Genomic DNA, 22,375 nt, shown 5'->3' with positions numbered 1-22,375 from the left:
AACAGTCAGTTCTCTGAAGAGCTCTGTGATCAAAGGGTGTGGGTAAACTGGGGGTGGGCACAGCGGAGAAGATGAACAAGAACAGAAATACGGGGGTGGGGTGGGAGGTAAAAGGATTCCAGATTAGGGCAGGAGCTCCCAACCCTGGGCTCCCAGATCTTGTTGAACTACAACTCCCATCATCTTCAGCCATTGTGGCAGGGAGCTATGGGAGCTGTAGCCCAACAACATCTAGGGACCCAAGTGTGAAAATCCCCGATCTAGGCTAAACAGACCTCAGTGTGCAGGAAATGCAGGCTGCACCCCACATGGCCATAGTATTAATTCACGTGCATCTGCACTAGAGGCGAAATGCATCCTCTTCCCAATCCGACCTAACTTTTAGAAACACTTGTGCATATGTAACACTGTGTTGGGTAGGAATAAATCATTTTGTTCGTAATAACCCTCATGATAATTCAGTTTTGCCTGTGAAGAAGAGCTTATAGCCCAAAATGCACAAGGTCAGATGATCCAATGGTATAGTTGTACATCACCTTGGGTTCTTCTCTTAGTGGGCAGGGTGGGGGTTCATGATGCCACTGCAATTCCATTTTTTAGTAACCACATTAGACACTGTTTAAATGGATGTGGTCTGAATTCTGACAAACCCAGTCTTTGTTCATATATCAGGGAAGAACAGCTCATATGTCCAATAAGGCCAGCTACCTTTTTATTATGCTCACTGGCAGTGGCCTACGGCAACATAGCACAGATAGGCCCAGAAGAACAGCTGAGCCCCACACCCTGTGCTGATCTATAGTCATACATTCACTCAGAAGCTCAGATGGGCCTCCAGCTGTTTTTGGACTACAACTCCCATCATGACAGGAGTTGTAGTCCAACATCCACAGGAGGGACAAAGTTGTACATCCCTGATCTAGAAACAAGCAGAAGAGAATTCCTGACAGTAGGAATATAGGAAGCTGCCATATACTGAGTCGGACCATTGGTCTATCTAGCTCAGTGTTGTCTACACCAGGGATTTCTCAACGTTCGGGCCCCAGATGTTATTGGACTTCAACTGCCATAACCCCCAGCTCCAGTGGCCTTTGGCTGGGGATTATGGGAGTTGAAGTCCAATAACATCTGGGGACCCAACGTTGAGAATCCCTGGTCTACAGACTTCTCCAAGGTTGCAGGCAGAAATCTCTCTCAGCCCTATCTTGGAGATGCTGCCAGGGAGGGAACTTGGAACCTTCTGCTCTTCCCAGAGCGGCTCCATCCCGAGGGGAATATCTTAGCGTGCTCACATGTGGTCTCCCATTCAAATGCAACCAGGGTGGACCCTGCTTAGCTAGGGGGACAAGTCATGCTTGCTACCACAAGACCGGCAAAACATCAATTCAAAATAGACTAAATAAGTCACTCATGGTCATCTATGGGAGATTTGGAAGTTGCAGCTTGGAATTTTGAGATATTTTTTAAAGAACTGTGGAGGATAGGGCTGTCTATGGCTATTAGCCAAATAGGACCTCTATACAAGGAAGCAAGAGGCTTCTGGATGTTGTCTTTGTTTCTACTTAACTGTCCATAAGGCAGAGGCTCCCTACCTGGGGGCCCCAGATGTTGATGGACAGCAACTCCTACCATCCAAAGGCTATTGTGGCTGGGGATGGTGGGAGTTGCAGTCCAACCACATCCGGGGCCCAAAAGCTGGGAACCCCAAACCATAAGGCCTTTAGCTGCCCACTTTTGGAAACAAAATGGCAGGTGTAGCTGACATCATGGCGAGTGTCCAGGCAATGGGTGCAAGGCAGCCGTTGCCAAGGGGTGTGAAATTCTGGGAGCAGGGCAGTTGAGAACAGGTGGGGGAGGAAGGAGGAGGACTGAATGATTGGCACTTTGGGGTTTTGTCAGAAGACCAGCAGGGGACAGAGCCACCACGAGGAGCAGGAGGCTTGCCCCATAAGCACTCTGGTTGACTCTGGTGCTACAGACTCCATTTTATGGCAGTTAACACAACTGACGTTAGGGTAGGAGAAGCCTTCTAACGCGATTCAGGAGCTGGGCAGGCTCCGATTTGCTGGGCACATCGGTTAAAAGACAAGGTTATGAGCTAAGCCCCAGATGGGTCAGATTCTTTCCCCAGCTTCAGAATGAGGTAGGCAGGGAAACCATCCTAACCGCTGTTCCCCCTAGGCGTGAGCACATGCGCGTGCTGAGTGCTCACTTTTCTTTTTTTTTTAAATGTCCGCACAGTTAATTTTAAGATCCTGCTCAGACCGAATCAGGAAGGCCCCACACAATACACATGTGCACACATTGCCTTGATTCTGTCACCCAGAACAAAACTAATTCTGCACACAGAAACTAATTCTGCACACAAAACTAATTCTGCACACACACTGATCCTAACCCTTATTACCCTGCTATATTGTTGCATGGGTGAGACATTATGTTCCTTCCTTCATGTTTCTGTGCTGGTCAGAGACCATAATAAACTTTATCTATCCATCCTACCCAGCTGGGGCTTGACTGACAGTCAAGCTCCCCACTCCCACATTTGTTTTTAACTGGCACATGATCCACACAACTGCTGCACCAGGGTAGGCGGCTTCTCCTGCTCTGACGCCAATGGTGTGAACTGCTCTTTTATATGCACACTGCTGAACTGGGCACTGTGGACAATGGGGTAGTATATTTTAAAAGCACTGGGAGCTTCCACCTGTCACAGCAGGCTAGATGGAGCTTTGGCTGGATCCAGCAGGACCTTCCATCCTTCTGCCTTGAGTCTGGGCTGGCTAATGTAGCCTCCTTGCAAGTATGAGCAGACGCCGGGGCACAGAACGCTTGCTCCAAGTGCCTGCCCGTCTGGTGAACAGGACTCCTCTTCCCCCACATCAACAACAACCAGGCAGCTCTTATAAGCCAAACCACTTTATTGATTGTGCTGGCAATGCCAGGAGAAAGTGAGCCAAGGCAAAAGCATCATGGGTTGCTCCAACCCGCCACTCAACAACACGATACAGATTGGCTGCATCCAGGAGCCCAGCTTCTGAACGATACAAAAAGGCCAAAACAAGCAAGCGTGACGGTTCGGAGGGTCTGGCTTACATTCAGAAGGTCCCATTTAAGTTCACACGTGGCCTGGGAGGCCCCTCTCCGATCAACTACGGTCGATTCAAAAAAGCGATCCATTTTTTGAACAGAGAAGTTGCTTTGACTTTGTTGCCCAACCCACGAGAAATTCACCTTCTCTCAAGAAAACCGCTCCAACAACGCCAGAGTCCTGAGACAACCACCAATGAGATCGTCTGAAATCTACCCATTATGACCCCCAAAAACATGGCTTATGCCTACCCAGGACTCCAGTTGAGGTTACTGAAAGGGCACCTTAGGTACAATGAGCTTTCTGTAGCTATATACTGCAAGACATTCCTCCTCTTCCTCCCTAGACTACCAGAGTTTCTTTAGCATTTCTTTGTTCCACATCCAGCGTTCAGGGGATGGCAGAAGAAGAGGGAAGCAGTCTCTGCCATGGGCCAGAGAGCTAACAACTACAAAGCTGTACATGCGTGCATTTTTGTTCGTTTTTAAATCTATTACTGCAATCCGTTGTAAGCTGCCTTGAGGACCATTCGGTCAAGAAGTGGGCTTTAAATCCTTTAAATACATAAACACACAAACATAACCTGTAGGTTCTGGATCACAGCACTTCATTACATGCATTACAGCACTTCACAGTGTCATACAGCACCAACATGCATCGGCATAAACTCTTTCTTGACCCATCATGGGCGGGCAGGCCTGTTTTCTTTCGCGTTGCTCAACGGTACTACAGAGAGCAAGGAAACGGCACTTGATTCGAGATCACAATCGGTTGGATAACACTTTGGCAACACAAATCGCAGCCATCTGGGAAGCAAGGCCCAAGACATCATGTCCTACCGATCACAGAGCATCTGTCCGACAAATGCACACAGTGGGATGAAGGAAACACAATGCAACACACCACGCTTTCGAAAGCGTGCTCACTGCTCACAGACACATTGCTCCAAGGCCGCCATGCCATACAGATTGGCCAGCTCCAGCCCCCGGTGCTGCTGGATCACCTCCAAACAGGGCTGACTGGCTCGGGCCAACTCCACCAAGACCCCTTGGAAGGCAGTGACAAGCTCCAGATCCACCGACTTTGGCACCACACAACCCAGCAACACCAGGAGCTCCTGAAGCCAACCGGAGCGCAGGACGTCCTGCGGCAGCCACAGGAAGAGCGGGACGCAGCTGGCAAAGGCCTGCATCCCCAGGAACCACAACTCGCGGATGGCCGGCCAGGCTGCCTCGTAGGCTGGGGAAACGCTCAAGACCACACTCTCGCCAGCAGGAGCGGTCTGGGCCACGTAGGCTCCTGCCAGGAATCGGATGGCGGCAGCAAAGAAGCCCTCGGCTTCCGGGGTCCCCTGGAGAACTGAAAGTAAAAAGGGGGAAGTCACACATGATGGGCCCATGCCAAGGGGGTCTGCTTGCTTCAGGACTGGGAAGGAACATCCCCCTACCACTGTCGCCGGCTGAAACCCCACGTATCTTTGACTTGATAGACAAACAACACATTCCTCAATTTGCACAAGGCAGGTCAGTTCGAGGAATGGCCGAGGCTCTTCCCTTCCTTTTCCTAGGCCAGTTTTTGCCTTGGATGGGGCAGGAAGTGGCATGCCCACCTGGCCCCAGAGGCCTGCTTCACACAAGTGTTCGAATCTGGGTTTAGTGTGGGTTACCAACATTAATGCGATTGTGTGAACTCCCCGCCAAGGTGGGAATCCCAAATTCACCTCAGGCCATAAACCGCCTTGGCAAAGCTTCACATAATCACACCAATGTCAGTTAGCCCACATTAAACCTAGATTCAAACGACTGTGTGAGAGAAGCCACAGTGTGCCATAGTGGATAGATGGCCAGAGGTTGATGACTACAACTCCCAGAATCCCCAGCTGCAGTGGCTTTTGCTTGGGCATTCTGAGAGTTGGTAGTCAACAACATCTGGGAATCCCTGTTAGAGGGAACACTGCCGGGGGGGCGGGAGCGCTCATATACTGGAATGCTCCTGTATACAAAAATAAAATGCCCTGCCTGGAAGATTAGGCTAGGATCCTCCTCCATTACATGTGCAGGGAACCTTTTTTAAAAAAAATAAATAAATTACTGAGTGAGCAAACACTGAGTCATGCAAGCCTGTGTCATGTGGTAAACACTGAGTCATGCAAGCAGTCTGAAGTAACGGAGCCCACACACAGGTTTACCAACTCAGTGGAGGCTGGGCCACCTGCCCTTACCGAGCTCCTTATCTGACCTTTCTTAGTGCAGTCGGCTCCCATTGCCTGGGCTGCTACTACTTGCCTGGGTGAGCGGACAGCCTCCTGGCCATCATGAGCCCCAAGGTTGACATGTTGGCCATCAGGCTAAGGTGCTCAGGACTGCCACAGAGGGAAGGAAGCGACTTCAGCAACACGTCCATCAATGCCACAAAACTCTCTTCTCGGCTACAGATGGGAGAGAAGAAAGCAGGAAATGCCTTCTGAGTTCGTATTACCAACCACATTGGTATCCCACCTTCTTTCCAAGGAACTGGTATTCTCTAAGCTGGGGGTTCTCAACCTTAGATCCCCAAGTTGTTGTTGGACTAAAACACTCATAATCTCCAGCTACAATGGCCAAAGGAGATGATGGGAGTTGTAGTCCAACATCTAGGGACCCAGAGTGGAGAACCCCCGGATTAAAGCACCAAGATGGCCCTCCCAAGAGAAGGGTGCAAAGACACTGCAGGAGCCACAAGTCGTAAAATCAGTCATGAGTACAACTCGTTTCAGCAAAATGAAATCTGGAAGAGCACCAAATACAAGAAGTCAACCACAAATCACCTAATGGAAGCTGGTTAGTTCAGAACAGGAGAGACCAGATATTCAATTTCTATGAATCTTTAGAACTCATAGGAGTTGTAAAGAATTTGCAGTATAAGGCAAATAGGAATTTGCCTCATACTGAGTCAGATCATTGCCTCATCTAGCTCAGTATTGTCCACCCTGACTGGCATCAGTTCTCTAAGGTCTGAGAGCAAGAGTCCCTCCCAGCCCTACTTGGATATATCGCCAAGGACTGAACCTTGGACGTTCTGCATGCAATGCAGATGCTCCAACACTGAGCTATAACCCCATCATCTCCTTCACTCACTCCAAGGAACCCCCTTCCTACCCTTTTCCCACAAGCTGACCCCCTGCCAGCTAATAAGCACTCTTAGGTTAGCTAATATGAAAGAGCACTTTTATGGCAAGAAGAACTGAAGATGCAGATCAGGGAGAGACCAGGAAGGAGTGGCTGCTTGAAGGTTAGGGATGCTGATGGTGCAGAGGGGATAGAAAATGGGCAGAAAATGCCATGGAAAACTGGGGGTGGGAGAGAAGGAGATACCTTTTCAGTCGGCTTATGGCTTTTGATTACATGTGCATATGCTTCTATGAACGTATAAAGTAAGGGCTGGTTCACATGCCAGTGCAGAGTTTGATTTCTCCTTGCCATTAGGATGAGCAGCTATTAAGTGTGCAAACTGACTCCAGTAAAATGCACTGGGCAACACCCTGACTAGTCAGTCATGACTAAGCACTACTGAATCAATGAGACAAATCATGAGTAACTTAAGTCCCATTAACTTCAATGGGACTTAATCTGGATGTTGCCCATTGAGTTGTGCAGCGAGATGAAAATTTTGCATCTGGTGTTGGAACTAGGGTGGCTTTCTGCACGTAAAAACCATCCGGTCACAAACGTGCATGTGTGAATCCACGTGTGGAAACCAGAACACCACTCTCTCCATCAGCAGTAAGCAAAAAGCTATTTCCCCAAGTGGGGCGTTCAACTGGGTGGTTCTGGCCAGTCACTTCTCTCTCAGCCTTACCTAACTCAGGGAGTTGCTGCGAGGATAAACAGAACCATGTACACTGCTCTGGGCTCCTTGGAGGAAAAGCAGGATATACATATAAAAATAAATACATTCCTTAGTGGGGCTTCCAAATCCTGAAGGCATCAACCCAACTGCAACCCTCCTGGGCCTATTACCTGATTAAATAAGGAGCAGTCACAACCAAATTCAGGAAAATTTCACAAGCCGTCTGAAGACTGGTTTTGACGACTTCCGAGCGAAAAGGGGTATTAGAATCTGAAGCAAACACCTCCCACTGGTGCAGGAAATACTGGCACAGGAGAACAGGCGCCCCTTCTGAAATGAGGATCTCACGGGGTCGATCCTCTGCAGTCAGATGGCTTAGTCCAGGTAACAGAAACCTGGAAGGGGAAGGCAAAGTGTTAGAAAGAAGAATACCACACAGCATTTGCCTGATAACCTCTGGGGATTATCCTGAAAGGGAAAGAACAAAACCACACCCAAGGCCATCACAATAGAGTTAAAATGAGAAGGAGAAGCTTCGCATTCATACTTCAGGGCAATGGCAGCTACCAGGGAATTCTTCAGAGTTTGGGGGGGGGGGGGGGAGTTTCTAAAATGCAGAAGCACAGTTTTGTCCAAGTTGTTGTTCTTACCAGGGCTCACAGCGGAGGCAGGCGGAAGCTGAGAGACACTACACTCATTCACAGGATTGAAAACTGGGAAGGAAAAGAGTCCTACCTCAGTTTGGGAGCTGAGTTTGCTCCCATTTTCTGATCATGTGCGATTAACAGTGTAGGAGGGATGAGTAGTGATCATGTCCTTGTGTGATTCACAAATAGATAGACTGTGAACCTCCCAGGGGCATTTTTGTATGGAGTGGTATACAAATGTACTAAATAAATAAATGTGTCCGACCCAGCTATTTAATAAGGTAGGCAGAAGAGCCCTCCTACCTGGCATGAGCCTCTCAGATTATCACTATCCAGGCCTCCTACCTTATCGGTTACTCACACAAGATCAGAAAACAGGAGCACGCACAGCTTGCTGTCGTCCCCAATTTTTTTGCCTACTTTCCAGTAGGCTTATGAGAATACCTGGCATTCTGTCTGTGTATGTCCATCTGAGTGTCTCCATCCCCATCAAATTTGCAACTCCTGGACCAATATAAACCAAATCCGATAGTTATAGGGACACACAGGGTGATCTCAAAAAAGGTGTAGATTGTGATGTCTTCCACCCCAATTCAAGGTTCAAGTAAACATTTGAGGTGCAAGTGGGAACCGATTTGGATCAGATTTGGTACAGTTGTAGGGACACCTCAAATGCATGGTTTGTGATGTCATCCACCCCAATTCAAGATGGTGGACACATGAACATTTGAGGCACCAAGTGGGCTAAGTTGTGAACTGCCTAATCAATTTGGACCAAATTTAGTTCAGTTGTAGGGATAGTGAAAGGAAAGTGGGCAATTAGTTCATACTAGAACTTGAGGATCATGTGAGCTAGCCTAGTGTCTTGCCTAAGGCCAACAGTGACTTCACGCCTAAGAAGAAACCTGAACCAGGCTCTTTCTGGCATGGCTGCAGGGAGATCTCAGACTTGTGTACCCAGATGATATTGGCCTACAACTCCCATCATCCCCAGCCACCATGGCCATTGTGGTTGGGGATGATGGGAGTTCTAGTTCAACATCCTCAGGGGACCCACGTCCAAAAACCCTTGCACTTCTGGATTTGTTCTGCTTCAACACACCAAATTCAAGCTGAACAAGACAGCTCCAAGCTCCACACAGGAAATTAGAATGCGGGAATTACTTCAAGTCGCAAAGCAACTGCGTTTCAGCCAACTAAGTAAGGACCCCCTAACCTCTTTTAACAAGTGTACCACTTCTGTTGCAAACCTTCAGCTCAGGAACTCCAAAAAGGGGTAGGGGTAGGTGTGTGTGTTTGTGAGCGCGCGTGCGCACACACACACACAAGTTACTGTTCTGAGAAAGGCTACTCCAGACACTGGCCTACATCCAGACTAAGTTACTCATAAATACTCTCATTGAAATTAATCCCACAAGACTGGCTGTGGTAAGCCAGTGAATGGAGTACTCCGTCTTGTAAGGGAAATTGTTACAGTTACTTGGAGGGGGGGGCGTGTTTACACATACATACGCAGAAGCACACATTTAAAGTGTTACAGTTAGAAACATCCCTGCTAACCGAGCAAAGAGGCACCTTTTAAAAGTGGTGATTCTGTTATATTCAGCAGGGGGAGAGCAATTGGCCCTATCCAACCCCAGCACAGCATCCTTCCAGTGGTTGTTGCTGGTGTCTACCTTAAGTTTCTTTGTAGACTGTGAGCCCTTTGGGGTCAGGGGACCACCTTATTTGTGTATTATTTATTTTTCTATGTAAACTACTTTCTGAACTTTGGTTGAAGAGGGGTATATAAATATTTGTAGTAGAAGAAAGATTGGCTGCTACAGTCCCTGGCTCACGTCCACAATAAGTTAGCTATAAGTTTACTTTTCCCATTAATTCCACTGAGAGTACGGAGTGCTAATTTTCTGAAGCCTGTCAATCAGGCGGAAGGGAGGGGCATACTGAGCTTCCTTCCTCTTCTGCAGCAGACACCTTGTTAAGGGACATGTCAGCTTCAAGCTGGTGGTCCACAGATGGGGAACAAATAGCGTACTTGAACTGTGGGGAAGCAGGCTGGCTCTGAGGACCCCAGGGAGCCCTTTAAGTACCCCTAGGAGTACTAGTATCCCACCCCAAGAACTCCTGGTCAAAGTGATTTACCTGAGAGCATCCCTTCGCAACATTGGCTTCTGGGTGCAGCTTTGCCCAGCCTGCTCCATCTCATGCTGCAAACCGCTTTTGACCTTCCTCTCCTCTTCGAACAGGGTCTTGGCATAATGCATGAGAAAAGGGAGGAGGTCACAGATCTCCTGCTTGAGGGAGGACGTTTCTTCGGCCAGCCAGACCCCAAGGATTCGGACAGAGGCGAAGATGAAAGGGTCCGTTTGCTTCTCCCGCCCTACCTGTTGGGACGGACAGAACCATCAGAACAGACATGCATTGAGGAGCAGAAGGGCTGGGACCAGACACACAATGAGCCAATGGAAAATGAACAGCTCAACTCTCTACCAGATGGGAAGAACTCTGTATGCTGTCTGGGGCTCCTAAGAGGAAGAGGGGATTAACATGAAACCAATAACTACTGTCTCAATGCTGTTTACCATCAGCCCCTGCGGGACCAAAGGTTTCCTTTGGATTCAAAGGGTGATGCTTCAGCTGCTCAACCAGCACGAGAAGTCTGAGCATAAGAACAGCCCTGCTGGATCAGGCCCAAGGCCCATCTAGTCCAGCATCCTGTTTCGCACAGTGGCCCACCAGATGCCTCCGAGAAGCCCACAGGCAAGAGCTGCGAGCATGCCTTCTCTCCTGCTGTTACTCCCCTGCAACTGATACTCAGAGGCTTCCTGCCTCTGAGGCTGGAGGTGGCCTATAGCCCTCCGACTAGTAGCAGCTGGAGAATCTTCCTACACTTCCTTGAAGAATTTCTCAGCCTCGAATGGCTCCCAGTGCAGCCTGCCCAGCCCGAAGCCCAATATAAACTTGAATTCCTGCAGCCCCACTTTGGGAACAACTGCCCCTTCCCCTAAGGGCAGAAATCCAGAACTTCCTTTCAGCCCAGGAACACCACCTCTGCCTCTGCCCGCTCCCTTTTCCGCTCCTTGCCCTGTGCTACGGCCTGCTTCCCTGGATGCTGACCTTGCGAGCGCTTCACTTCGGATGCCAGGATGAATGCTACCAGCCTGGCCCAGCTGACAGCCTCAGGCCCACACCCAGAGGGATCATTAACAAAGCAGGCTGGAAAATTCCAGGAGGAATCTCACTTTACCTGTCTCAGGTAGTGAATGACAGCCCCAAAAGCCTCCTCCAGGATCCCCACCAGCTGCACTTTCTGTGTCTCTCGCAGCAGAGAGCCCTCCTCCTTCGTGCACTCCAGAATGGCGAGCTCCATCAGGGAGTAGCAAGCGGCCACCAGCTCCTGCTTCTTGTCCACCTCGGCCAGGTCCAGCTCCTCCAGAGACAGGCGGACTTCCACACACGCCAAGTTGGCCAGCAAGGCAAAGAACTTGCCGCCAGAGCTCCCGGCTGGAACCCACTTGGACCCACAGGCCTGAGCCAGGCAGGCCGCCAGCATCAGGGCAGGGTCCCGCTGGGACGCACTCAGCTTGCTGGTCAGAATGCTGGAGAGGCCTCGATAGAGGGACGGCAGGCAGGCGGAGTCCACCGGGAGGCGGGGAGGGACAAAGTGGGGCAGGACTTCGCACAGCTGGAATTTGGTCACGTCTTCCGCCTTCTGGAACTCGGTACCGAGTGCATTCAGTACACCCAGGAGGTCAGAAGTGGCTCTCTGCCAACACTTAGCTTCCACAATCGTCAAAAGCCCCACGAGCAGCTGAAGAGCCTGGTCGTAGCCGTAGCCATGGTTGACGTAGGCTTCACACAGTGCCGAGAGGGCTCCCCTGTTCACCAGCTCCCTGGGCCCCTTGGGAGTGGCCAAGATCGCACCGAGGCACTGGTAGGCATCATCGATCATGGAGCTACAAGAACTGTCTCCTGGCTTGGTAGCTAGAATCACATCGCTGAAAGTCGGGATTTTGTTTAGGATCTGGGAATGTCGCGCCAGATCTGGGTCGGTGCAGAAACAGGCCAGCAGCGTGAGGCCGAGGGCTTGAAAGGTGTGCTGGGGGCAGCCCTCCGGGGGTTCTTTGGTGGCCAAAAGGCGATTTGGGAACGTGAAGCCGACTGCATCGAAGATCCTCCGGCGGGTACTGGAGTCAATTTCTCCAGCTTTGGCTGCTTTGGTGACCTGCAAAATAAGCCAGCATGCATCAGTGTTTTGCGAGGTTCCAAAAGATCAGAAGTTGGCAAGATTTAAACTGCTCAACTGGACAGATCAGAAGTTTGCAAGGTTCTAGTACAGCTCAACTGGACTAGCCCTCTCTTCCCTGCAGATGTGAGAATGCTCACTTGTTAGGATGACCGATGGAGTGAAGAGGGGGGGAATTGCTCCCCCTCATTTTTTTGGGGGGGTGCTTCTCAAGTATGCGATAGATCCAGTATGCTTTGTTTTCTCCCTTTTACATTGTTCTTTCTATCCCTGGCCCACATAACATGAGCAGATGCTGTAACTTGACTCCTCACCAGTGTTCCCTGAAACAAGGATTCTTTTAATGAAACTGCCTTGAGGTTGATTGGCCTGCACCTCCTAGTTTGGGTGGATGTGGGGAATTTAGCTCAAAACGGGAGACAGTTCCAATCCGCCTTAATTTGTGCAAGCGTACAAACTCAAGAAATCGGCTTCAGAAAAAGGTTTTAATTAAATAAAAAAGGAGTTTATTAAAAATAAAATCAAACTAAATTACTATGTGGCCCTGGTTTAAAAGCACTACAAATATGCTAAGAAACAGACTATTGTAAGGCACATTTAGCTTAAAGTGCCAAATTATGTGTAAATTCCCAGAAATAAGAGAAAGGGATAGGTTCAGCCCTGAAGAAGATGGGCAAGAGGCTATATCACCTGTCCTGGAGAGGGGAACACCAAGGTGGTCTGCTGGAGTCTCTTGTTGCAGTCTGCTGGGGTCCAGAGTGAGAGGCACAAGGGAACACTGAGATGTTTCCCAGTGGGAGTCCCAGGTGTAATTATACAAGGAAGCACACTGGGTCATGAAATTAGGGATACTTATATCCCAGAACGTGCCTTGAGGGCACTTGTCTTTTGTCCTGCTCTGCTGAACAGGGGAGCCCAGGCAACCTTTTTTTGGAATGCGTTATGTCTTGATAGTCCTTCCTGGATAGGAAGATGTGTGACTCGCCTATGGTATTCAAGGCTGATTGTGAGGACAATTGGAGTGTGCAGGTGCGTTTAAAGAATCTCCTGTGCTGGGAGTGACTCTCCCCAAAATTCTATCAACAGTTTCAATAGGCACACTTCCAAAATTGCATCACTCACTCATCCCTTTTGTAATGGAGGCTGCAGACAAAAAACTTGTCTTATCTGTCTTTTCTCCCTGGCCTGATGGCCAGGTATTGTCTCTCTTTGTGAGAGGAAGAGGGAAGTTTAGATTTCATTCCAAGGCTGGAATGATCTTAGATGCCAGACACTTGCAGTAGCTAGTCCTGGGAGCCTGCTTAGCTGGGCACCCCTCATAGAGAGTGTGAAGCTAATCCCCTTTCCAATTTGTGGGGCTTGCAGCCAACTCTAGGGGCAACCAGTCCACTGCCAGCTAAGCAACTTGTCCCCAATATAACATAGACTGGAAGCTCAAATTGCAGTCCAGCTCCTGAGCATAGCAAAAGTGCAATCTCCAAGCCTGGAGATGCAGTTGTAAGCAGAGAGGCTTCTGGGAGCGAGTGGAATAAGCTCAGCTGGTAACAATTCTCAGATGTTGTTGACTACAACTCCCATAATCCCCAGTGGCAATGGCCTTTAATCCCCAGTGGAAGTCCATAACACTGGGAAAAGTTGAAGGAAAGAAGAGGACAACCAGCAGCAAGGTGGATGGACTCGATTACAACAATGAATGCACCACTGAGAGACCTTGGAGGCCAAGCTGAAGACAGATCATCCCGGAGAGAATCCATCTACGTGGTCACTGGGTCAACACTGACTTGATGGCACTTTACCAATCAACCAGTCACTCAATCATCAACATCTAGGGATTCTTGTTACAGGAAACACTACCCCTCAATTCCCTTTAATTCTATCAGGGGAGGTGCAAACAACTTAAATACTTTGAAAAGAACCAGGGTAGTTACAAGCTAGAGTGTTGGACTATAACTGGAATCCAGGATTCAAATCCCCATTCTGCCATGAAATTCACTGGGTGACTCTGGGTCTGTCACTTATACGTGCATAATTATTTACATACTGCTTTTCAACTAAAATGTTTCAAAAGAAAAAGAAAAAGATGGCTTTCTGTCTCCAAAGTGCTCACAATCACAAGGCAGACACCAGGATCAGCCACTGGAGGGATGCTGTGCTAGGACTGAAAAGGGCCAGTTGCTCTCCCTGTGCTAAATATAAAGAGACTCACCACTCTGAAAGGTGCCCCTCTGACCACTTAGCAGGAGTTAGCCTAGCTTACCTCAAAGGGTTGTTGCAAGGATAAGCATAACCATCCATGCTGCTCTGGGCTCCTTGGAGGAGGAGTGGATATAAATGTAAAAATACTCAAAAAATGCTATATAGATGCCAAGCATTGTTTATTTGTAGTGATTACTGCCGTTTTGTGGCTGGGAAACAAAGGCAGCTGGACACCTTTCTTCCTGGAATATCTGGATTGGGGGAAAAGATTATCTGTATTGTTGCATTTAGCTCCCCAGCCAATGCAGAATCAAATCCTTACCAGAAGCAAAGCAGCAAACTGTTCACTGTCATTACTTGCATCTTTCAGCACATCAAGACACCTCTCCAGAGCGAGATTCTTGCTGCTCAGAACATCAGCAGCAGCAGCGATTCCTGCACTTGAAGCCATTTTGCCGAGTATCTGTAAGGAAGATCACCATGATTATCATATAACAGGGCAGAGGCATTTTCTGGTCCAAATAGCACAAGAGTCATTTTTATGTATAATTATAGTAAGATGCAGGGAGGGAAACACACAACTGAATGGTCAGAGCTATTTTTCTAGCCCAGGATCTGACAAATTCCAAGCACCAGGACCCACAGCAGAAGGTTTAGAAGCCTAATTGTAGCACCTAGACTAGACTTTTCAGGAGGCAGAGTTTTTTTAAATAAAATCTTTGTCCTAGGAAGCTGTTTCTGTTCCAAGGATGCTAACTGTAAAAGGGATAAAGAGAAGCCAATTTACCCTCCCTATATAGGACATCCATCCCCAAGTCCAATAATTTTATCAAGTGACTATTGTTTGGCTGCTAAATTTTTGAGCTGGCTCTAGTTCCTAAGAAAATCTGCCAAGACCTGATTCAGCCTGTACTGAGCTGGTAGGACGAAAACGAATGCCAGCATCTACAATTATAGGGCTTCTTTTGTATTTCACAAGCCACCTAATGGGCATCATCTCATACTGCACGGGAGATGGCAACGGTCAACCCCTCCTGTATTCTACCAAAGACAACCACAGGGCTCTGTGGTCACCAGGAGTCAATATCAGCTTATGGCACACTTTTACCTTTTGTAAGCTGAAGATAGATCTTGGGTTCTTGGATTTTGAAGAAAAATATAAAGGTATTAGCCCTAGTCTTTCAAAAATAGATCAATAGATCTAGTCCTCCCAATTCCAGACATTCCAGGGAGGTAACAGTAAGATAGCTGCTAACAGACCAAGCTGCAAACTAGAAAGCCCTCGCTTTAAATGCATTCTCAAACATAAACTCAGTGGGTGCCCTTAGCAAGCCACGCTCTCACAGTCTCAGCTCATCTGCGTTACAGAGACAATATCACTACCAAGCTCTCTAGGGAGTTTTAAGGATCACTGAGAGGATGCATATAGAGGGCTTTGACCTATGATGATCCAATGAACCTGCATGCAGACATGTTGCACTGTTACCACTATGAGCCTGATGGAGATGCTAAACAAAATGGAAACCAGGGTGGGATTTGAACACAGGAACTGCCTTATATGGAGCCAGCCCATTAGTCCATCTAGGTCAGTATCCTCTGCACTGACTGGGGTCTTTTCCAGCTCTAGCTTTCAGGCAGGAGTCTTTTTAAGATCTCCCCGGGGATGCCAGGAATTAAACCAGAGACTTTCTGCGTGCAAAGCAGATGCTCTTCCACTGCGCTAGAGCTCGCTCTCCACCCTCTGCCCCTCCCATCCAGCAGAAACTTAGGAACGCCGGGGCTGCTGCCTCCTACTGAGTCAGACCCTTGGCTCCTCTGGCTCAGCACTGTCTATTCTGACTGGCAGCAACTCTGCAGGGTTTTAGACAGAAGTCTTCCCCCCTAGACCTCCTGGAGGTGCCAGGTTCTGAACCCGGGACCTTCTGCATACGAAGCCGCTGTTTCAACACTGAGCTTCCAGTTTCTTTGGCCTCTGCCTTACCACGATTCCCACTCGGTCACCGACGAGTCTCCAGGGACAGGTGCAGTCTATCGTGGAGGAGAGAGGAACTGGTCACCCACTCAATCAGCTTCTGTAAGAAAGTCGCTCCCCGCAACGCCAAGACCGAGAAAGCCCCCTGGTCCTCCACAAACAACCCTCTTGATTCTGCTGCTGGCACTTCCAGAAGCCGCCCCTCCGCCTTTCCCCAGGCAGCACCTACCTTCGCTGCTCCCTTACCTCACCTCCTGCCAGCGTTCACGCTCACCGCTCTCCGCAGCCCACACAGCCCTTCTCAGCCAATTGGCACGCCCCTTGCTCGCTCGCCGGCCAATAGCGCTTCGAGTTGCTCGAACGTCCGCAGGAAGCCGCTGCCGCCATTTTTGATGAGGGCAATCCCCTTACTTCTCCCTCCCCCTTCCCCCTCCACCCTTCATTCGGACATCGACACAGTTTCTGCTGTCGAGGATTGCGAAGGAGAGGCGTTGCTGGCGCCACCTTAGCAACGGCGCGAGGCTCTTTTCCGCTTCCGCCAGCCTGAGCTCTGATTGGTGGGCCGCCGCTGCGGGAGGTCCAGGCCTAGCTCTGCGTTTCCGGGCTGGGGGGAGGGGGCGGAACTGAGCGAAGCAGAGCCGCGTGAGGCGCTTGACTCGGCGTGTCTCCGTGGGTTCCTCGGGCAGCTGCGGCAGAGTCGTCGCCCGAAGCCGAGCTTCACACTGTGGTGGGCAGGACCCTGCGGCCTACGCGGTTGCCATGACGATGGGGAGGCCCTCCGCTCGGGCTCTGGCCCTGAGCGGGATGTGGCGAGGGTGACGCTCCCCGCTTTCCCTCACCCCGCAGGGCAGCCGCTGTCTTCCCCCACTCCTCCCCCACAGCTGTGGACTCTGGTTCCCCTGCCCCGTTCCCCTTCCCCCCGGTGGTGCTTCCTTCGCCATGCGCCCCTGGTAAGTGGCGGGTATACGTGCTGTTTTGCGGGGCGAGCTGTCGCTCCATCACCTCTAATGGGGGACGAGGTATTGGGGCCGCTCCTCCTTTCTGCCACCTCCCCAAACCTCGCTGAAAGCCCTCGCATGGGACAAGTGCGAGAAGAAGCAGGCTGGCAAGTGGGTCCTGGCTCCCTGAGGGGGAGAGCGGGGTCTTGTGCCCCTTTCCAATAAAAAGTTCTCAACCACACTGGGGGAAAGAAAAAGAAAAAAAGAACGAGCGTATAAGAAGCTGCCTCCTGAGTGCCACCCCTGGCCCACCTAGCCCAGCTCTGTCTGCTCTGACAGGCAGCCGCTTTCCATGGTCCTAAGCAGGGGTCTCTCCTAGCCCTGCTACCTGAGAGCCTTTGGCGGAAGCGTTTGCACAATAATATTGAGTAATGGTGACTTGATTTATTGGCTGCCCCATAACAATTGCTCTCCATACAAAACATGTGCTCATGTCAAAAGCTTTGAGCTCTTGGGGTCTGAGCGGGTTGACAAAATAATACTGATATATATCTTGGGTTGTTGCAGGACTTCGTTTGGGGTGTGTGTGTATTAATAGCAATAATAACTTGATTTATTAGCTGCCCTATAACAGTTGTGCTCTGATAGGCTCTTGTAGTCTGGTCTTCACAAGTATGTATTGGGTCGTTTAAGGAGGTTGTCTTTGACCTGAGAATGACTGTTTAACACACACACCTTCTACTCCACCCCACCCCCAACAATCTTAAATTAACAGCTGAAGCAAGAGAGACTTTGTTACATTTGTGAATTTATATAAGGATTGTGGTGGTTCAATTGTTCAATTATAAAGTAAATAATTGTCATCTTGATGCTTGCTTATATATTGTATTCCTGCTCTAGCAATCAGGACATGTATGTTTCCAGTCAATCCTGCTTGGGTTTAGTTCTTGTTTACTTAAAACTTGGATTAACCTGTAGATCAGGAGGAAGGCATACCTCTTAGTTCTCCTTTGGAAGGCTTTAGAAATGTTGAGAAATAGATATTACTAGCTGGGCCGGGCGTAGAGTATCTGCGCCTCTGCCGGCCCACCCGGCCTGCTTCCCCCTCCCCGCACAGTTTCCGCCATCTCCTCTCACCTGCCCACCAATTCCTGGGGACAAGGCTGGCACGCCGCAACCCGCTCCTGGCGGCCGAGCCGTCCCGCTGCTCCTGGCAGCTGGCTGCCCGCTGGCGGGAGCAGCCCACTTCTTTCCCCCACCCTTGGTTCCTAGCTGGCCCAGAAAGCCGGCCCGCCCCCTCTTCCCGCCTGCCAATTCCCAGCGGCCGGCCCGGCCCACTGTCGCCTCCTTGTCCCTATTTTCTCCCCCTCGCTAGTCCAGCAGCTGCTCACGAACTCTCGCAAGAGACTTTGGGATTAGTGACGGGCACGCCTAAGAGAAATATAGATTAGTCCCATGAATGTAAAGAGTTCTGAATGGAGGAGGACCAGCTGTGCTAGTTTGGAAGCCAGATGCTTGTCAGAGAATCTTCCAACAGTGCCCTGCTATCTGAGCAAAGAGGTGCCTTTCAAAGTGGTTGTTCTCTTGTATTTATCAGGAAGAGAGCAACTGTCTCCATTCAGCCCCAGCACAACATCCCTCCAGTGGCTGTTGCTGGTGTTTCTGTTGTTTCTTTTTTTTATTATTGTGAGCCCTTTGGGAACAGGGATCCATCTTATATTTTTTTCTGTGTAAATTGCTCTGAGAACATTTAGTTAAAAAGAGGTACGCGTGGTGTAGTGGTTAGAGTGCTGGACTAGGACCGGGGAGACCCGAGTTCAAATCCCCATTCAGCCATGAGACTAGCTGGGTGACTCGGCCAGTCACTTCTCTCTCAGCCTAGCCTACTTCACAGGGCTGTTGTGAAAGAGAAACTCAAGTATGTAGTACACCGCTCTGGACTCCTTGGAGGAAGAGCGGGCTATAAATGTAATAATAATAATAATAATAATAATAATATCTATTATGTGCAGAGTGAAAGTGGTATCTGCTTTGAATTTACTTTTTCTCTTAAGTTGCTGATTTCCATCCAGAGTGCCAGGACTCCTGTGAGCCCAAAGCACCCACTGATTAAGATGGCTGCCAGCTCGGCCTCTGTATGACTTACAGTGGCTCTGGCCCTGCCCCTGTTGGAGGTAGGTAGTTATGCCCTGTCTTTTCGTTGGGGGTGGCTGTATAATTCATCCACTCCTAATGTAGAGATGCAGCAGAATTATTCACCTTCAGAGGAGGCTGCCTGGCATGGCTCTGCCTGAGTAAGTGCTCTGCCTTGGCTAGAGCAGTCAGTACACCTAGAACAGTGACACAAAGAGGCAAAGGAGGTCCAATAAGTAAATTTTTTTTTGCTGTATCTCTGAGAAGAAACCTTTTGGGTGTAAAAGTATGACTTCAGTTTAGAAAACATATGTACCTCAGCTGTCAGATATTTGGGAAATAGTGGCCTAGCCTTTACGTCTTCAGTTGTCAACTGCTTGGGACAGTAATCTTCACTGCTTTTCAAGCGGGAGCCACTTTGGCAAAAACCAACCTTCAATGTAAGAGCCATTTCCCATTGTGCTGACCTCTGTACAGTACTGTGATTTTCTCAGTGCTGGGAGTGACCTTTAAGAGTGACTGAGCCCTCTCTTCAGAGCTCTGGGGAGAAAGCACCGAGAAGAGCTACACGTCCCAGCACTCCGTACCCACCTTCCAAGATGGTGCAGGAGCTTAAGAGGGCTCCGTTTCTTAAAGGAATACCCTCCACCAGCGCTGGGCAAAGTGCAGCATTGCATAGTGGGAATGGTTATCTCCATGTGGTGCCAGGGGACTGTGCAGAGTATTCAGCTTTGGCCCAAGCTTTACGCAGGTCCAGTAATCAATTAGCCAGGGAGCCTCACTTAGGGTTGATGGGGGCCACTGGCTTAGGAGGTATTGGGAGCAGCTCGAGGAACCTTTTCAGTGAACACCTTGCTTGCACAGTTGAACACCTGGTCACACGGGATGTTTCTTCTAAAGCTCTTGATGCCGAAGAATGTTGGTGTCTTTTCTTTTTGTAGCTGTAACCACTATGTTATTGTTAATCATATCAAGAGCTTGGTTGTGAAATAGGATGTTCAGCCACAGTGATAAGGGGAAAATGCACCCAGATTGAGTGAAGTGGGGAACACATTGTGTGTGAATTTTGAACTTGCCCCAGAGGCCAGAACTGTCCCAGAACTGCATACAATTTTTAAAAAAATACATGAAGTAGAAAGCTCTCTTAATCCATGAGCTCTAAACTGGATTCATTTATGTTAAGGTGCCTTAAAGTGTGTTATCTTGAATATGAAGTGAATACCAGTAAATAATAAGCTGCAAGTACTATATGAGCACATTATGTTTTGAAAGCTGACTGAGAATAATGCCATATCAATAAATTTTGTGAGCTGCCCCTCAATGAGTCCATTAATTTGGTGCCAAAGATAATATTGGGAGCACACTGTGTTATGGAAGGCTAGGTTTAATTTGCGCTTTAGAGGCAACTAATTACTGAGGCTGTGCTCACAGGCAGCCTAACCCAGGCGAGAGATGCCCAGGCTGCACGTGAGAACTGCCGGGATTGGGCCCGATCCCAGCAGGCCAGTGTCGCCTAGCCCAACTGTTAGCCAAGGTTAAGGGAGCGAATGCTACCTTATCCCCGGCTACTTGCTCCTGTGTGAGCATAGGCTGCTTCCAGCCTGGCCACACACAGACACGAGTGCCTAGAGTGCCCGTCTCTTGGGGAAATCCCCAAATGCAGCTCACGTGTCACACATTGCATTGTGGGATTCACGGAGGCCATGTTGAGTCCTGGCCTCAGATCAATCTATGCTGCACAGAGCAGGGCTGATGGTGTGGGAGCACGGAGCACACTCCCGCTGAGTTTACAAGGATCGTCTGGGGGGGGAAGGGAAGGTTTGGGAAGCCTCCCCCCCCCCGCCCAGTAGGTAGTGTGAATGACCCCACAGTGTGTCATTAGCACAGCTGAGGAGAGGCCAGGCCACTAGGAACAATGTGCAATAAAATGCCTCAGACCAAGTTACATTTTCCTGCTGATGGGTGTTCAACAAGAACATGTAACATGTCGATGAATGTTTCATACCTTTCTCGCCCTGGTTTGTGACACAAATTGCCATTATGGTTCTACTTTTCCTTCATTGGTAGAAGGACCAAACATTTTCCTTTTAATAAACAAACCTAGGAACATAGAAAGCTGCCCTATACCAAGTCAGACCATTGGTCCATCTAGCCCAGTATTGTCTGCACTGACTAGCAGCTGCTCTCCCTGACCTATCTTGGAGATGCCAGGGATTGAACCTGGGACTTTCTGCTTGCAAGCAGGTACTCTAACACTAAGCTATGACCCCTTTCCTGTGGGAATACTTTATGGCAGACAGCATTCGCATGTAGTCACTCATCCAAATGCAAACCAGATCCTGCTTAGCAAAGGGGGCAATTCATGCTTGCTACCGCAAGACCAGCTTTCCTCCCCAGACCACCTCCTCAATGTGGGGGTGTTGTAAGTAATAACAAAAGTCTGCAAATGGAGGGAGGAACAGCTCGCTGGTGTTTAAACTTGTACCCCTGCTAATGACCCCTGCTAACTGGGCAAAGATGTGGTGATTAGCAATAGCACTTACATTTATATACCGCTCTATAGCCGGAGCTCTCTAAGCGGTTTACAATGATTTAGCATATTGCCCCCAACATTCTGGGTACTCAGATTCTCTTTATTTTAGCAGGGGGAGAGTAACTGCCCCTATCCATCCCTAGCATAATACCTCCAGTGACTGTTGCTGGTATCTATCTTGTGTTTCTTTTTAGATTGTGAGCCCTTTGGGGACAGGGATTCATCTTATTTATTTATTTGTTGTTTCTCTATGTAAACCACTTTGGAAACATTTGTTGAAACGCAGTATATAAATATTTTTTGTTGTTGTTCCCAGAGTTCTCCCTTTTTTTCATATGTTTGCGGAATGAGTTTTGTTCTGGGCAGCAGCATCAAGGCAGTGGGTGCGTATGTGTATTCAGAATGGGGCTTTCTTGATTCAACCTGAGCGCGATCTAAAGTTAACTGAGTGGACATCAAAAAACTTGTGAGCACGTGCACATGTGTGCACACCTTAGAGGGAACACTGCTTGTACCTAAAGGCCTCTGGATATATATCCACAATTTGCAACTAATTTGGTCCATTTTGCTCCACCTGAATGCATTTGCTCTTTGTTGTTGCAGCTGAATATCTTATTTCACAACTCTTAAGCTCTTAATCAAACAGCACTGGGTAAACATACTTCGTATGTAGCTGACAGAACTGAACTTTGATCCAGTCCTGTGGCCTCAGATGGTTTTAAAGAAGACTTGTGCAGCGTCAGAAACCTTGTTTCTTTCTCCTCTGGTATATGCGTTCAGGACAAAACATT

General features: G+C 49.0%; 2 protein-coding genes across 5 annotated transcripts in view; one reads left to right on the top strand and one right to left on the bottom strand.

The window, feature by feature from the left end:
• Window positions 1–2,903: 2,903 nt before the first annotated feature.
• Window positions 2,904–16,384, bottom strand: NCDN (neurochondrin). 3 transcript variants are annotated; one of them, XM_053267197.1, is made up of 7 exons: window positions 16,227–16,384; window positions 14,331–14,471; window positions 10,814–11,791; window positions 9,709–9,950; window positions 7,090–7,314; window positions 5,377–5,519; window positions 2,904–4,450 (listed from the first exon to the last, which is right to left on the bottom strand). In XM_053267197.1, the coding sequence occupies exons 2-7, from the start codon at window positions 14,457–14,459 to the stop codon at window positions 4,014–4,016; spliced, it is 2,154 nt and encodes a 717-aa protein (XP_053123172.1). In that variant the 5' UTR covers window positions 14,460–14,471; window positions 16,227–16,384; the 3' UTR covers window positions 2,904–4,013. The 3 variants fall into 3 exon arrangements, with proteins under 3 accessions (XP_053123172.1, XP_053123174.1, XP_053123171.1); XM_053267199.1 differs by having other exon boundaries at window positions 16,232–16,362; XM_053267196.1 differs by having other exon boundaries at window positions 15,990–16,266.
• A 92-nt stretch (window positions 16,385–16,476) lies between these two features.
• Window positions 16,477–22,375, top strand: part of KIAA0319L (KIAA0319 like) — an 81,186-nt gene continuing 75,287 nt past the window's right edge. Inside the window, exon 1 of one of the 2 annotated variants that reach the window (XM_053267195.1) lies at window positions 16,477–16,707. The gene's annotated coding sequence lies outside the window, so the exon portion shown is untranslated. Of the gene's footprint in view, window positions 16,931–22,375 lie in introns of both variants that reach the window. The other variant, XM_053267194.1, reaches the window with a different exon arrangement.

Source organism: Hemicordylus capensis, chromosome 7 (assembly GCF_027244095.1).
Source record: "Hemicordylus capensis ecotype Gifberg chromosome 7, rHemCap1.1.pri, whole genome shotgun sequence".
Lineage (NCBI taxonomy): Eukaryota > Metazoa > Chordata > Lepidosauria > Squamata > Cordylidae > Hemicordylus > Hemicordylus capensis.
This window is presented reverse-complemented; position numbering and strand designations above follow the sequence as displayed.

Bases quoted from the DNA above. Each gene is read 5' to 3' on its own strand.
- NCDN (XM_053267197.1), bottom strand. From the start codon at position 14,459: ATGGCTTCAAGTGCAGGAATCGCTGCTGCTGCTGATGTTCTGAGCAGC. The intron at 9,951-10,813 runs GTAAAGTGAGAT...CCGTCCCAACAG, and splicing joins TCATTCACTACCTGAGACAG to GTAGGGCGGGAGAAGCAAAC. The intron at 4,451-5,376 runs GCAAGTAGTAGC...TTTTACTTTCAG, and splicing joins GAGGCTGTCCGCTCACCCAG to TTCTCCAGGGGACCCCGGAA.